The 15,037-nt window shown below is 57.1% G+C and overlaps 1 protein-coding gene across 1 annotated transcript in view; it reads right to left on the reverse strand.

Annotated features, from left to right (window-relative positions):
• The window catches only part of WNT3 (Wnt family member 3), a 45,829-nt gene that overhangs the window by 7,378 nt on the left and 23,414 nt on the right, over positions 1 to 15,037 (reverse strand). Inside the window, exon 2 of the mRNA XM_032870955.1 lies at positions 1,374 to 1,615. Within this exon, the coding sequence (XP_032726846.1) occupies positions 1,374 to 1,615 (242 nt within the window). The remainder of the gene's footprint in view (positions 1 to 1,373; positions 1,616 to 15,037) is intronic.

The following is a 15,037-nucleotide window of genomic DNA, read 5'->3' on the forward strand; positions in this document are numbered from 1 at the left end:
GCGTGGATGGGTAATAAGCTCAAAGGCCCGATTTTCATTGCCAAATGTCCCAAGAGGGTAAGAGCGATCAGAAGGCGAGTCTTGCTTTTGGGGAGCGCGTCTAGACGCCAGGCTGTTTGATTAAGCGCTACCTGGCCCGAGGTGGGGCACCGGAAGGCGGTGAGACTGACACACCGGGCAAGATCAGGTTTGAAATGCAAACCGCCGCCACTTGGCCCCAATTAGAGGCCAAACCTTTTATGTAAACAAGGAATAATTAGCTTTGGTAATAGAAGCGTAAACAGAATCATCATCCATTGATTCGCTAATTGGTCTTCTGTCCCTTGACAATGGCCTGTAGGTCAGACAGACCCAGCATACCTGAGGCCCAGGTAAAGGGGGACTGCTTACTAAAAGGTAGGGGGGGGTCAGTGCCCCAACCCCCACTCTCCCCATCAGATCCACCTGGCTCTCAGATCCCTTTTCCTTCCGGCTATATAGTTCTTGTAAGAGAAGGGAGGGCCAGGCTCACCAGTTTGGGTGGCAAAGCCCCTGGGGCGGGAGGGTTCAAGTTTCTGCTGAAAGGGAGCAGTGGTCCCAGGAGGCCTGCTGGGGTCATCAAATTCCGGGATGCGGCCATTCCTTAGAGTTGCCCATCTTCAGCCCAGAACTCTCCAGCCCCAAAGTCCCCTTCTCAGGAGCAGTCGTCCCCCTCAACCATCTCCCCCGGTCATGCTTGAGATCAAGTTGTGTGAATGCCATTCATTTCAGGCACCAGCCGGTTAGACTCCTGGTTTGCAGGAGGGCAAGAAAGTTCCCCAGAGTCCAGCCGGCCCTCTAGCCACTCCAGAGTCGGTGGGCAAATCCCCTGTGCAGGGGCGTGGGGGCCGGCAGAATCTTTGCACTGAAACGCTTGGGGGCAATGCAATGCCACCAACACCAGTTTCCTCAGCTCCAGAATTTTCTATATGGGTGGGACCTAGAGGTGGTGATCACCCAAAAGCTAGATTTAAATAGCACTTAACACAGTGTTGGGAAAATGTCACAAATGTCCACAACAAAGCCTGCCCACTGTGCCAGCCAGGTGTGGGGTGGGGAGGAAGGCCATGGCCTCCTGTGCTGTGCTAGGATCTCAGGATATGGAGCATCTCAAAGCTGCTCAGCCCCCAGCAGCACCCGGGAAGGTGTGGCAGGCAGGGTGACAGTCTGGGTCAGTCCAGAGAGGGAGTTGACCCGCTTTTGTGGAGGCTGCGGGGTCCTGATCAGCTTTGTGGCCCTCCCCTGGGGACCCTGGGCTGGGAGCTGAGGCATCCTGAGGGGGAAGGGTCACCGGGTCCTCCTCCCCCACCTCCCGCAGCCCCGCCCCCACCTGCTAGCCGGCCCAGAGACAGTACCTTTGTCCAGGACCGGCCCGAAGATGGCCAGGCTGTCGTCTATGGTGGTGCAGTTCCAGCGGCGGCCCCGGAACTGGTGCTGGCACTCCTGGATGCCCAGTTTCACGCCCTCGGCCACGCTGGGCATGATCTCGATGTAATTCCGGCAGAAGCGCAGCTGCTTGGGGACCAGGCCCGGGATGGAGCCGCAGAGCAGGGGCTGCGAGCCCAGGGATGTGTATTGCTGGCCCAGGGCCAGGGACCTGCGGGCAGACACAGGGTGGTGGCACATGGCCCATCAGGGGCCTTTTTTCTTCCTTGTGAGCCCTCTGGGGTGGGTGGAGCCATGGAGGGCCCCTGGGTCAGCCCGAACCCAGACCCTCCAGCAAGCCGGCGCCTCAGCGTGCTCCCTGCCACTCTGGGGCAGATCTCCGGCCCAGCCAGCAGCCATCTGATGGGGGCATATCTGATGTGAGCGGGGGACTCACAGGGGCACATCGTGAAAAGAACCCTGGACTGGAAAGATGGATTTGGGGCTCCAGATTAAATCCCTCCCAGGCTGTGGGCCAGTTGCCCTGATGGGCCTTGAAGCGGTTGGCCTGGACAATCTTCCACAGAGTCTGAGTTTCTGGGGCCACACAGACTCCAGTGACCCATGGGAAGTAACCCAAACCTAAAGCGAGGGAGGTGGCAGGCTTGACCCCAGTCCCATCTCAGCTGAAGCAGAGAAACAGAGAAGCTCCGGTCCCAGCAGGGAATTCATTACGTACATGTGTGCCTGAGGTTTGCACATGCACGCGCACGTGCGCGCGCGCGCGCACACACACACACACACACACACACACACAGAGCCCATGGCAGTGTCTCTTAGCCGCCTCCTCCGGACGCTGCCTGCCCAGCCAAAAGCCCCCAGTGCCTCCCTAGGGAATCAGTAGCTTCTACTAAGTCCTCTGTCCTTTGTCCCCGGGGGCCTCCGTGACCATCTTGGCAGCTTCCTAGAAGTTTCTGGAGTACCATCTTCCCTCTTACCAGAGACTGGAGCTTGGCTTTGTTTCCAGACAAGTGGAGCTCAGTGTCAGGAGGGAGAAGATCCCAGATCACACTCTGCCGGCCAAGTCCCCTACTCTCCTAACCCTCATTTCTCAATCAATATCCTGTAAACCTCTCAGCATTTTTTTCTTTTAACAGACTGCTTGGACATCAGGACTTTAATTTTTTTAAAGGTTTTATTTTTACTTATTTATTTGTCAAAGGGAGAGAGAGAGCAAGCACAGGTTGCGGGGGCACGGCAGGCAGAGGAGGAAGCAGGCTCCCCGCTGAGCAGGGAGCCTGACATGGGACTCGATCCCAGGACCCTGGGATCATGACCTGAGCCGAAGGCAGAGGAGCCACCTCTCAGTTTTTTTATAGAGTCAGCAGAAGGGAAGGGCTTGTGGGGAGCCAGAATAAGAGTTTAAAATACTAGAAAACCAAGGTGCTGCTCTTCCCACTCTCTCCCTCAGCCCTGGAACAGCAGGAATGACATTTTGCAGGAGAAACTGAGAAAATGATCCGTGGGTCTCAGTGGACTTGAAGGTCCGTTGCCATCAGCCCTGTGATCAGGGACAGTGCGAGCTGGAAGAAGGGTTGCATGAGGCCCACATCTTCCCCCTTCATGCCCATAACCAAGGCTCCAGTCCGGCAGTGACCTCAGTCAAGTCCCTCACACAAAGAGATGACAGAAGCCTTGGGAAGAGGGATCAGAAGACCGCAAATGCAGATCAGGAAAACACAGACACATGCACACCAGCGTCCTGGACTAGACACAGGGCTGAACTCAACGCCTGCCGTTTATCAGCTCTTACGCGGCTTTGCCTGTAGATTTCCGATCACTTCTCCAAGGCGGAGAACATCACTACCCCACACCCCAGACTAGGAAGCTGGGGTTTAGGGAGGAAGTTAGTTGCTCAAGCTTTCCAATGCCCGGCCTGTGTCCAAACACAGCATGCTCTCTGGGCCGAGCCTTTTCCTTGGGTTTGCTTCCCTCAATCCTTAGAACAACTGTAGGATGTGGAAGGGGGCGTTACGGCAGCCCTGTTTTTGGGCGGCGTGGTCTCACGTTCTGAGGAACCAGCCCAGACCACAGAGGGGCTAAGAAGTGGCTCATGGGACCCCATTCCCTCTGACTCCAGAACCACTGTGCCGCCTGCCTTCTGGGCAAGGCCTGCTTGGGGCCGGAGGCAGGAAGGTGGAGAGAGGGGCTGGCTGTAGGCCGGGCCCTTCTGCGCCCTGAGTCTCACCCACGGATCTCCTGCCTCACTGAGCATGACCTGGTCAGCCCAGAGCCCCCGATGAGCACATGGCACACAGCCCCCAAGGGGGCCCAAGGACTGTTCTCTCCTGTCCCAACCCTGTTTACGCTCATAAACAGCTTATCACAAGAACGGTGAGGTTCGAATAGCCATCACTGATTACACGATGAGCCTGTTCTAAGCACTCATGTCTCTCGCCTTAGGTAATCCTCCCCAAACCTCATTATCATCATTATTATCCCATTTCCTAGACGAGGAGACTGAGGCCAGGAAGCTAAGTACCCTGCCCCAGTCTACAGGACTGCACAGACTGCACAGAATTGAGCCTCCCTCCCCATTCAGGGTGTCTCCCCATGTGCTCTTTTTTCTTTTCTTTTTCTCTTTTAAGACTTTGTTTATTTGAGAGAGAGGGACAGAGAGCACAAGTGGGGAGGAGAGAAAGAAGCAGACTCCCCACTGAGCAGGGAGCCTGATGTGGGGCTCGATCCCAAGACCCTGAGATCATGACCTGAGCTGAAGGCAGACGCTCAACCGGCTGAGCCACCTGGGCGCCCCCTCCCCTCGTGCTCTTAACACGGGCCTTGAGCCCCACCCGCCAGCTGTCCCAGCAGCTCTGCGGTCACCCCCGCAGGAACCGGCCCAGGGTTCAGGGTGGAGAGTCAACACAGTGCAGAGCGGGCGGCTTGGGGACAAGGCTCCCCTGGGAAGAAGCCCGGGCTGTCCCCACTCCCTCCTCTGACATTTAAGACCTGATGCCCCAGAGGAGGAGGACAGTTAGAGAGGGGAGCTGAGACCTGATAAGGGACTCTGCCACCCCGTCACCGCACCTGGGTTTGGTCCTGAATGGGGTGGTGATTCTCGGCCCCCTCCCCATCTCCTGGTCTGGCCCCTCCCTGTCCCAGAGCAGCATGGGAAGACCTGGCACCCACTTCCCAGCCTCAGTGTCCATCCCTTTGGCCAGAGTCAGTTTCCCCTGTGTCCCCACCACAGCTAACTCGGTCCATGTCCGGGTCTGGAGGTGTGGACCGTCCCTATAGTGGCCATGCTTGCCATCAGCTTGGCCTCCGGCCCGCACAACACACTCTGATCTGGGCCGGTCTGTCCCCACAGTCACATCTGGCACCAGGGGCCCTGTCCCATGTCACCCCCCATTATTGGTCTGCTCACCAGCCAAGGCTCCGAGTGCCCCAAGGCTCCAGCCTTCTTTTGCCCAGAGATGCACATCCTCCAAGACTCTTCTCCTTCCTAGCTCTCTCCTAGCCCCTTGGCAGGCCTGGCCCCCTCAAGCTAAGCTGAGTCCCGGACTAGAATGAGAACCTACAATAGGAGCCCTATGACAGCACGAAGCCCATTTATACAGGTGAAAAAGTGAGAGGCCCACAGAGAGAGGTGGCTTGCCTGCGGCTGGCCACTGCAGAGAAGGGAGACTGAGGAGTGGGGGTGCCCCTGCTGGCTCTTCATTTCCATCTGGCTAGGCCACTTCTCATCCCAGCCCTCCAAGGGGCTCTGGCTCCTGGTTTCACCAGCCCCCTCCCACAGGGTCCAAGGTGGGCCTCCCCAGCCCAGCAGAAGCCCCGAGCTCTGGGCACTGGCTGGCCACAAAGGTCACAGTTGCTCCCCAAACTTCTCCCAACAGGGAGATACCTCATTCCCTGCCCCTCCTCTGAAGGACACCAAGTTCTTCCTACTGGTCCTACTGGATGACTGTGGTCTCTCCAACACAGGCAGATTCCCTCTTGCCCTCCAAGGTCACGTGCAACTCCAGCAATCATAACAACAACCGTTTCCTTCACACGTCGTATCTACTATCTCAACAGATTTTCACAACAGCTCCCACTGGAGGCGTTGCCGCCCCCATTTCAGAGGGGGAAACCAAGGTGCAGAGAAGCGAGGCACCTTACACAGGGCAATGACTGAGCCAGGATTCAACCCTGGGTTTGTCGGACTCCGAGTATGATACCCTCTGAAAACAACTCTGGGCATGAGAGATGATTTCTTGTGTTTTTGTTTGTTTGTTTTGCTTTTAAACATTTATTTATTTATTTGAGAGAGAGAGCAGGAATGGGAACAGAGGGAGAAGCAGACTCCCCGCTGAGCAGGGAGTACAACACGGGGCTCCATCCCAGGACCCTGAGATCATGGCCTGAGCCGAAGGCAGAGGCTTCACCAACTGAGCCACCCAGGCGCCCCAGAGATGATGAGTTCTTTCCCCTCCCACCAAACCTGGGCTCTACCCTGCTGCCCAGGGGCCAGCCCAGTGCACAGCCTGGAGGCAGGCTGCCCGGCATAGACCCGGCTCTGCTGTTCCCTAACTACTGATCTCAAACAATTCACTCAACCTTTCCCTGCCTCAGTTTCCTCACCTATAAAAGAGACATAATAAGAGGAAGGAATGAGAAAAAGCGTCGAGCACAGAGGAAGCCCTGTGTTTAGAGGCTGTCCCCAGCACTTTGTCCCCTTGTCCTGTCAGTAACCTCCTGCTTCCTGTCCTCCCATTCCTGACTTGACAGAACACACCAGAATTTCCAGAGCCCCTTCCCATCTGTTACTGGGAAGGATACCAAGCTGGCCCTTTCCCCGGCAGCTCAGTCCTAACTGGGGTGGCTGGACACGGATATTTGTGACCTGGCTCAGTGTTAGAGGTAACCCAAAGGACCAGGGCAGGGGGACATTCCCAGAATGCTCCATTCAAGGGTTTCAGCTCGGCTTTGAACATCCTGCTGGTCAGGAGCAATGCCCCCTGGGGAAGGGACTGAGGAGGCCTCGGCTGTGGGACTGATTTCTGCAGGATAGCTGCCCTCTCCCACACATGGCCTGGCACCCCTGACCCTGAGCCTGCTCCCCGCACAGTGCTCAGGTCTGAAACTCCACCGCCACGGATGCATCAATGTCACCCACAGCGCCTTGTCCCCATTATGTGTGCTCCCCTGGGGGAAGTCACACAGTGGGCTTCGTTCTCCTTCATTCTTCCTCCCCGAGTGCCGGCTCCAGCTGCTCTGCCCTTACCCCTCCCTGCCTCTGTGCTAAGTGAGCCCTCTCCCCTGGAGTGCCTGTCCCCGGCCAGCCCCTGGCAAACATCTTATCCATCCTCAGGACAGGACTCCTGGAGGGCACCTGGATGGCTCAGATGGTTAAACATTTGCCTTTGACTCAGGTCATGATCTCAGGGTCCTGGGATCGAGCCCCGCATCAGGCTCCTTGCCCAAAGGGGACCCTGCTTCTCCCTCTTTCTCCCTCTGCCCCTCCCTCCACCTCTCCCTCGGCTCGTTCTCTTTCTCTCTCAAACAAATTAAAAAAAAATCTTAAAAAAAGAAGATAGGACTCCTGGGTCACCTCTTTTCTAAAGACTCTCATGGGCTCCCAGACAGAAGTGAGGTCTCCTGTCTCTCTTTCTTTCCTGCACCTTATTCACACCTCCTTATCGCCAAGTGCTGGATTCATTTGTTTCCAGTTCAATCTGGCTGTGAGACTGGGAGCTCCTTGGGGACAGAGGGGGCGTCTCCTCCCGTTTCCCCAACACGTTGACACCCCCCACGCGTGCACGCACACACAAACACACGCGCGCGCAGGCACATTTGGTCTACCGAAAGGCCAGGCACAGGCACGTGACAGGTAGGAAGGAAGGAACCACTCCTTTCCCAGAAGGCCAGCCCGACGTCCCCCGTCTCACAGCTTCTTCGCCTCACTCCCCAGGAATGCAGGCATCCGGAGCTCTCGCCTCCACACAGGACAAGACTCCTCGGTTCCGCTGAGGAAGTCCCCACGGTGAGGACCTCAGGCAACAGCGAGGCTCCCAAGGGAGGCAGGGACCCCGCCTGGCACCAGCAGCTGGTGAGGGGGAGGGCGGGGGGCACCGCCAGGCCTGCCCAGCTGGCCAGGGGCTATTCATAGCCAGCTCCTGGCCCGGCCCTGCCCCAGGACTCTGCCACCCTCCCCCGAGGACAGCTCACCCTCCACCCCAGCCATCCACAGCCCAGCTGGGCTGAGGACAGACATGGGTAGCCGGGCAGGGGGACAGCAGGCTGCTCCTGGAGGCCTCGGTGTTGACCACTCAGAGTGAAATTCCCTCTCCTGGGAGGCCGGACTCCAACACGCGACGGCCTTGCAGGACTCCCGTGGCCACCTGGGTCCTCACCTCCCCACCATGACAACATCACTTTCTCTGTCTCCAGAGGACCAAGGAGGGCCCACCCCGCAAGCCAGGGCACAGATAAAACTTCTAACCACGGATACAGGTCAGCTTAGATGCTGACTCGACTTCCACATCTATCACACGGCCAGACACTAACGCGTGTCCTGCACCGGGTGTCCTGACCGGGGATGCTGGCACTGTCGGCCTCGAGATCCTGCCATCTCCCCAGCATAGTAGGATTTTAGAGATGCGGGGGGCCTCGGGAGGCATCTGGTTTGGGGTGGTTTGTATTTGGTAGCTATTTTTTTCCCAGATGGAATCATACACAACCTTCCCCCACCCCTCCCCCCAATACATAAAACCAATAAAAAGAAGAACCTGTTCCTCTTATAAAGATACACATAGAATTAGCGCAGGATCCAGGAATTCTCGAGTGCCCGAGAGAAGTGAAAGCGGTCACGTCCATCAGTGTCATGGCGGCGCCATTCAAGAGAACCAACAGGGGGACGCAACAGAACATGGCCTATCCATTCCACGGAATATTACCCAGCCCCAAAGAGGAATGAGGTTCGGACACGTGCTACCACACGGATGAACCCTGACAATGCGATGCCAAGTGACAAAGGCCAGTCAGAAAAGGACAGATATTGTAGGATCCCACTTCTGTGAGGTACCCTGGAAGAGGCGATTTCCTCGTGACAGAAAGCAGAGTAGCGGTTACCAGGGCGTAGGGAGTGGGAGGGAAGTCGGTGCTGACTGAGTGAAGGGTCTGCCCTCACCCACCGCCCCTCTGCAGGATGAAACCTGAGAAGCATGGGTCTAGTCTAATCCCTTCCTTCTCTAGTTGGGAAGACTGAGGCCCGGAGAGGGTCCCAAGTCACAGTCACGTATGGAAGATGGGTGGGGACACAGCCCAAGGAAAGTCTCCCCTTCTCCTCCTTCCGGTCTTGGGCGAGCTCCATGGCCAAGCCTCCCCGAGTTGTGCCTTTCTTGGAGTCAGGAAGGTCCTCCCTCACCTTTCCCCAGGTCACGGCTCCGTGTCTCTGCCCGCCCCAGACAGGGTTCCTGTCATGGGTGCTGAGAGGGAGGGAAGGAGACAGAAACCACTTCCTCTGTGGTCATCTGTGCCTCTCTCTCCTCCAGAGTGACCCCATGTCTCTGGAAGCCCTACAGTAACCCAGGGCTTGGTACTCCACCTGCTGGCTCCTGGGCAGTACTGGGCAGGTGCCCTCCCTGCTCCTGGGTCCAGTGGGTCCTCCACCCCCCACCCTGCCCCCCAGCCTGGGACAAGACAAAAACTTCCAAAAGGAGAAGGAAAGGCTTGAAAATGGACAGGACATCCAAGAACCGAGTGTTGGTTTGGCAACACAAGGTTACTACCTTTCTGTTGAGGTCAAGAGGCCCTTCAAGGCTGGCGGAGGAGCCTAATAAGTTCAGGGGCACATACGGACTGGGGGAGGCCAGGGGCAGGGCCTGGGGCCCCGACACTTCTAACTCCTGGAATGACACAAGCTATAACCCAGAATAGCAAGGCCATCCCTGCTCCCGACTAGGGCCACCCCGGTCAGGACGCTCTGGGTCACCCTGGTGCCCTGGCCAGGAGCTTGCGACAGGACAAGACCTACCCAATTCAAGGTGCACAAGTTACAGCTCTCCTGGCCCAGCTGCTCATCCTCCTGGAGCTCGTGTGGGCCCCACGGGTGCCGAGCACAGATTCAACCCCGCCCCCAGGTCAGTGCAGGCTAAGGCTTGGGAGTCCCTTTTCAGTCCAAAGGGGCTCCTGTGCTCCCTCCATCCACAAAACAGGCCTAGAGACACCCCAACAGACGCCTTTCATCAAAGGAGGACCATCTAGTTCTCGTGCGTCTCCAGCAGCCTAGTGAGCACCCTCGCTTATGTATTGGAAGGGAAGAGGATGGGGAAGGTAGAAAGGGTCCATGCACTGAGCTGGGACCCCGAGACCAGAAAGGAATCAATAAAGAAACAACTCTAAGAGCTTCTGAGCCCAGGGAGGCCCAGGCCGCCAGCGGGGCTCCCCATCTCGACTTAGTCCCAGCCAGCCAGCCAGCCGAGGGCCCCGGGAGGGCAATAAGCATGCGGAGTGGATGGAGGTGTCCATACTGGGGAGAGCAAGTAAACAGAGTCATCCCCCACCGAGTCACTCAACACGCATTTGAGTGATGACTCGGAATCGGGCAGAGTGCCAGGGGCCAGGGACCTGGAGAGGCCTTAAGCCACACCCACGGAGGGTCCAGATCAGGACGCATGTCAGTTACGGAGCCACAGCATTCTTCCAGCACCTACGAAGTCAGGGTGCCGGGGGTGCCGTGAACAAGTGACGGAGTATCCCGAGGCCCTCGTAACTGACAACCCAAGTCACCCCCACGCCAGAGAGCGTGCCGTCAGGGCCGAGACATCCAGGAGGGCGGAGGCGAGAGGGTCCCAGCCAGCGGTGATCACGAAGGCATGGCTGGGGCTCCTCGGGAGGCGCTGGGGTGGCAGGGAAGCCACAGGCATGAGGTGAGAGAGGGAACCGCAGCTGTTCCTCCCCTGCTGGAGCCCAGAAGCTGTATAAAGGAGCAAGGAGGGGAAAGGGGCCCTCACTGCCAAGCTTCATCCTGGCAACCTGAGCAGCCATTGGAGGCTCCTGAACTAGACTTTGGAAGTATCAGTCTATTAGACAATATCTAACTGCAAAATGGGCCCCCGGGGGAGTGGGCACTAGTGACCCACAGCTGGGAAAGGGAGGCTAGTGTGACAGCCGATGCTAAGGAGGGTGTCAGGCTTGGCTGCACGTTACAACCCCTGGGGGGCACGTTTCATGGGTCTGGGGTGCATCCCCTATGTGGCTGAGGCGGGGCACCACCCGTCTGGGCTTGAGGGGCCTGAGGCTGTGGGTCTTGGGACAGAGGCCTTAGACGCAGAGAAGAAGTAAGGATGGTCACAGGGACATGAGAGGAAGGAGGAGAGCATGACCAAAGTTCTAAGCCAGGATGACCAGGAAGATGGATGGGATGTCAACAGAGAAAGGGACCTTAAGAGATGAAGCAGGTTTGGGAACAAAGACAAAGATGGTTTGTGGGGCCGAGGAGACCTCCAGTCACCTGAGTTCAGACGGTGCTGGGAAAAGACAGAGCCTGGAAGTTCAGATTTGGGAATCTGTTGGAGTTGAGAGTTGAATGACATTGGAGGCCTTGTCCCTCCCTGGTGGGCACATGGTAGAGGGAGAGACAGCCAGGAAGCCTCATGGTGTGGGCACAGGATGCCATGTGCCAAGGGAGGAGCCCCAGGAATGTGGGGCACTCCTGGGAGGGAGGGCATCAGCAGGGGGGTGGGGACATCATATCAGATGGACCTCACACTTCAGGCCAGGGAATGGGGAGGGCTCCCCCAAAACTGTGCGGGAGGCAGGTCGGTTGGGCCTCACTCAAGCCAACACTGGCACCAAGCGCCCACGTCCGGCTTCTGTTTCCCCGTATTTCTGCTGAGGTCCCCACGGAGGCGCGGCCAACATACTTGGACAGAGTGAGTCACCACACCCTTCCTTTGCTCTGGTCTTTCCCTCTTCTACTCTTGTCCCCACCCACCTCCCTGGGTGAAATTTCTGAACATGCACTAAGCCATCAACCCTTACAGGGTCCCTCTCTGTGCCCATGGGTGGCACCTCTCAGCCTGACCCTTCTCCTCCTACCTGGGACCCACAAGGGTAGCGCTTTCCTCTCACCCGGGGACACAGCTTCCTCGGGTTGGCTCAGCTGAAATCTGGGTTTTTGGACTTTGGTCAGCCTTTTCTAGACCTATCACCCTGTAGTGGGTGCCCAACGTCGCCATGAGCATGGCGGGAACAGGAAGATGGGAGACTGGGGATGGACGTGAGGGAAAGGGGGTGTTCCAGGCCAACTGTCTACACTACCACGGACAGGGAACCCACACATCCCCCAAACACAAAGCCAAAGTAAAGAACATTCCCTCCCCCATTGGGCAGAACTTCAGACTCACCATGAGAGCCCAAGAAGGGTCTTCCTACCTTCCTCTCTCTCCCTAAATTCTCCAACACAACTCGCTGGCCCTACTGGCCAAGTGGTCATGTCTGTATTCAGCGAGTGACTTGGACCACTGCCTGCTGCCTTCTAGAGGTCCCCTTGCAGGGCCAAGTGGGGCCTTCCAAGCACATGCACTGAGACTACCTGAGAGCCCAGAGGGGCCACAGCTCTGGGCAAGTGTGGGAGGAGGAGAAGGGGTGGGTGGTGGACGCTCCAAGCCAAGGGATCAAAGACTGAGTCCCAGTCAGAGGGAGGAGGCGGAGGTGCTGGCCCTGAGCTCCATCTGCCATCCTGTCCCAGAGCCCTGTGGGGTGTTTCTCTGGGGAGAAGAGGGAGGGAGGGAGGGGAAGGCGGGCTGGCCTCGGCTGGAATGTTACAGCTTCTGTTCTCCAAAGCAGCTCCCAGAGCGCCTGGCCTGCGGCTCCTGGCTGATCTGATAAGATGTGACAAGACGGCCTGAAAAATGTTGAAACCTGTAAAATGTTTAAACCTGTTTTTTGTTGTGTTGTGAGCATGAGGGTTTTATTTATTTATTTTTTTTCCCCTCAATTTCACAGGAAAGTGGAGTTGATCAGAGTGGAGAAGGGGAGGAGAGTGGGAGAGAGAGATTGTCCCCTTCAGCCAAATTGGGAGGCAGGGCTCAGAGCAGGATGGTGAGACCTGGGGAGGAGGAAAGGAGGGTGAGAAGTAGGAAGATGAAGGGGGGAAGGGCTTGACAGAAGTTGGGGGTGGCGGGGGAGAAGGTGAGGACAAGGGAGGGAGAGAGCTGGTGTGACTCTGACCTGTCAGCAGCTCCAGCCCAGGTCTCCTGGGGGCTGTGTCCTCCCTCAGCACCCCGAAAGGACAGTGAGCTGAGGGTACCCTCCTTCAGGCGGGTGTTGGCCCAGGAAGACTCACTGTGGGGCACGGAAATGCCTGAGCCCAGGTAGGTGTCCAGAGAGAAGTGAAAGAGGGTCTAGGCCCAGCGTCTCACCCCTCAGACTCCCCAAGGGTCTCCCGAGAGGCACCAAGGCCACAGGTAGACGAATGCTCACAGGGGACTGCAGAGGGGAAACTGGTCCCCCGCTTCCGGGTCCACAGGCTTTGCTGAGCCATTTAGAGCTCACGGCTGAGCCCAAATGACCTCATCCTTGTTCAGTGGTGTCCTGTGCCTTCACAGCTGGGAGCTGCAGCCCAGCCTCTCCTCTCAGACACGCAAGGGGTTGCCACGCTCTCCACAGATGAGGCGATGGAGGCCCAAAGACATCAAATGACTAACCTAGAGTCACAACACTCCTGCCTACCAGTTTTGGGCGAGCCTCTGAACATTCCCTCAGTGGGTCCTGTCTTTCCCACCTGAGAGATGCAAAGCATTCTAGAAACCGTGGTGGGACCAGGTTGTCTCTGGGAGTGCTCCCTGGTACAAGACAGATGCTTGATAAAGTCCTGCTGAATAAAAGTTTCTGCCTAAGGAGTTTCCCCTACTGGTCTCTGGCTAGTTGGAGGGGGCGGGGAGGGGCACAAGACGCCCAAGGAAGGCTTCAGAAGCGTTCTGTAAACAGCCGCTCATGTCCATTATTCAATCACGCTACTGGGCCATAGAATGTCAAAGATGAGCAGGGTCTTGGGCTAATTCATTAGTCCACTCCCTCAGGGGAAACTAAGGCCCAGAGAGGCAGGGTGACTTATCTAGGGTTCCTCCACTGGTTGGAGGCTGTGTAGGGTCACCCAGGCCCTGTGACCCCAGTCAGACCTCTGTATCCCTTATGCTATGCTGTTCCTTCTCGAAGCCCTGGGGTCCGAGGGCGGGGACCTGGTTCAGTACACATGCATCACGTGCCTGGCGTGCGTAAGATGTAACCTCCACCCTACTCAGAGGCCCCCACCCTGGAGCAGGACAGACATCCCTGCAGGTGACCACGGAAATGGCACAGCATGAGCATGGAAACCACAGGGGACGGGAACACTAAAGGAGAGAGGCTGACAGCCAGGAGTCCGTCTTCAAAGGGGTCACCTTTGAGCTGGGCCTTGCAGACGAGTTCAGCTTGGACACCTGTGACTCCTGGTTCTTGGCCACTTGTTTCTTCCGCCTCCCCTTCCACCAACCAGAATTCTGATTTAAACTTTTCCTAAAGCATTTTTGCATCGTTAGTGCCTTTCAGCTGGGGACACTTCTGTCCTTCTCCAATCCTCCAGCCCCCGAGTTGCATAAGGCAGAGGTCAGTCTCCCATTTTCCAGGTGGGGAAATGAGGGCTCTACACAGTTAGGTTGCTTGTTCAGAGAAGCTGTGTCTTCTGGTTCCCCAGGCCAGGATTTTTCTGGGTTTGCACACTCCTTTACCCTTCAGGCCGGTTCCAGTAAAAGACAAGACAGAGCCTGCCTAGCCCTCTTGTTCGCTTGGAACTCCTATTCATCCATCAAGGTTTGATTTTAAACCCCCCTCTTAATGGTCCAGTTTGAACTACTCCCTCTGGATAGTCCCCAGTTCTTATACATGCCCAAGGGGAGCCTTAAACACATCCCACTGAATTGTCTGTTGACTCTGTTTTTCCACTAAAATGGAGTTTTTTCAGAGGATGAATTACTTTGCTCAGTTTTGTATGGTGGTCAGAGTGTCTGGCTCCCCCCAGGCACACGGAGCACCCCACCTGACTAGCACAGACCGTCTCCTCACCTCCTCGGGTCCCACAGGCCACTGGCAGGCCCAGCTGAGGGCAAGGGATGGCCTTACTGGCTCTCTGAGCCTTATTAAGCAGCTGCTGGCTCTTCCACCCAGAAATCCTTTGTTTGACTCCTAAGAAGAAGCCCAGGAGAGACCACTGAAGGGAAAACCACTTGGCTGGGAATTCCTCTTTACAGCAACTCCCCTGGGCTTCTCTGCAAGCCACGGGCTTGGTGTGTATCTTCACTCAACAAACACATATGCTGGGCCAAGCCCTGTGCTGGGCGCTGGGAGCAGAGTGGAAGGAGGGGCACCCCTCGTCTTGCAACTCCCAGCTAAGCCTAGGAGCTGCCCCTGGAAACCCCACACTCCTCCCCTGCTGGGGCCCAGACTCCCGCCCTCCCTGCTTCACCCCCAGGGAGCAGCGCTCACACACTGGGGAAGGCCAGGGTCCCAAGGACCTCACGTACCTCAATCACCCCACTTACCCTCCCTGACACCACCTTTCAGAGGATGGGGTAGGAGCATTTACCAGCTGGTGGCTGCTAGTCAGGGATATGGGCCGAGGCTCTATGGC

The sequence above is a fragment of the Lontra canadensis genome, unplaced genomic scaffold (genome assembly GCF_010015895.1).
Source record: "Lontra canadensis isolate GAN:19392208 unplaced genomic scaffold, GSC_riverotter_1.0 scaffold41, whole genome shotgun sequence".
Classification (NCBI taxonomy): domain Eukaryota; kingdom Metazoa; phylum Chordata; class Mammalia; order Carnivora; family Mustelidae; genus Lontra; species Lontra canadensis.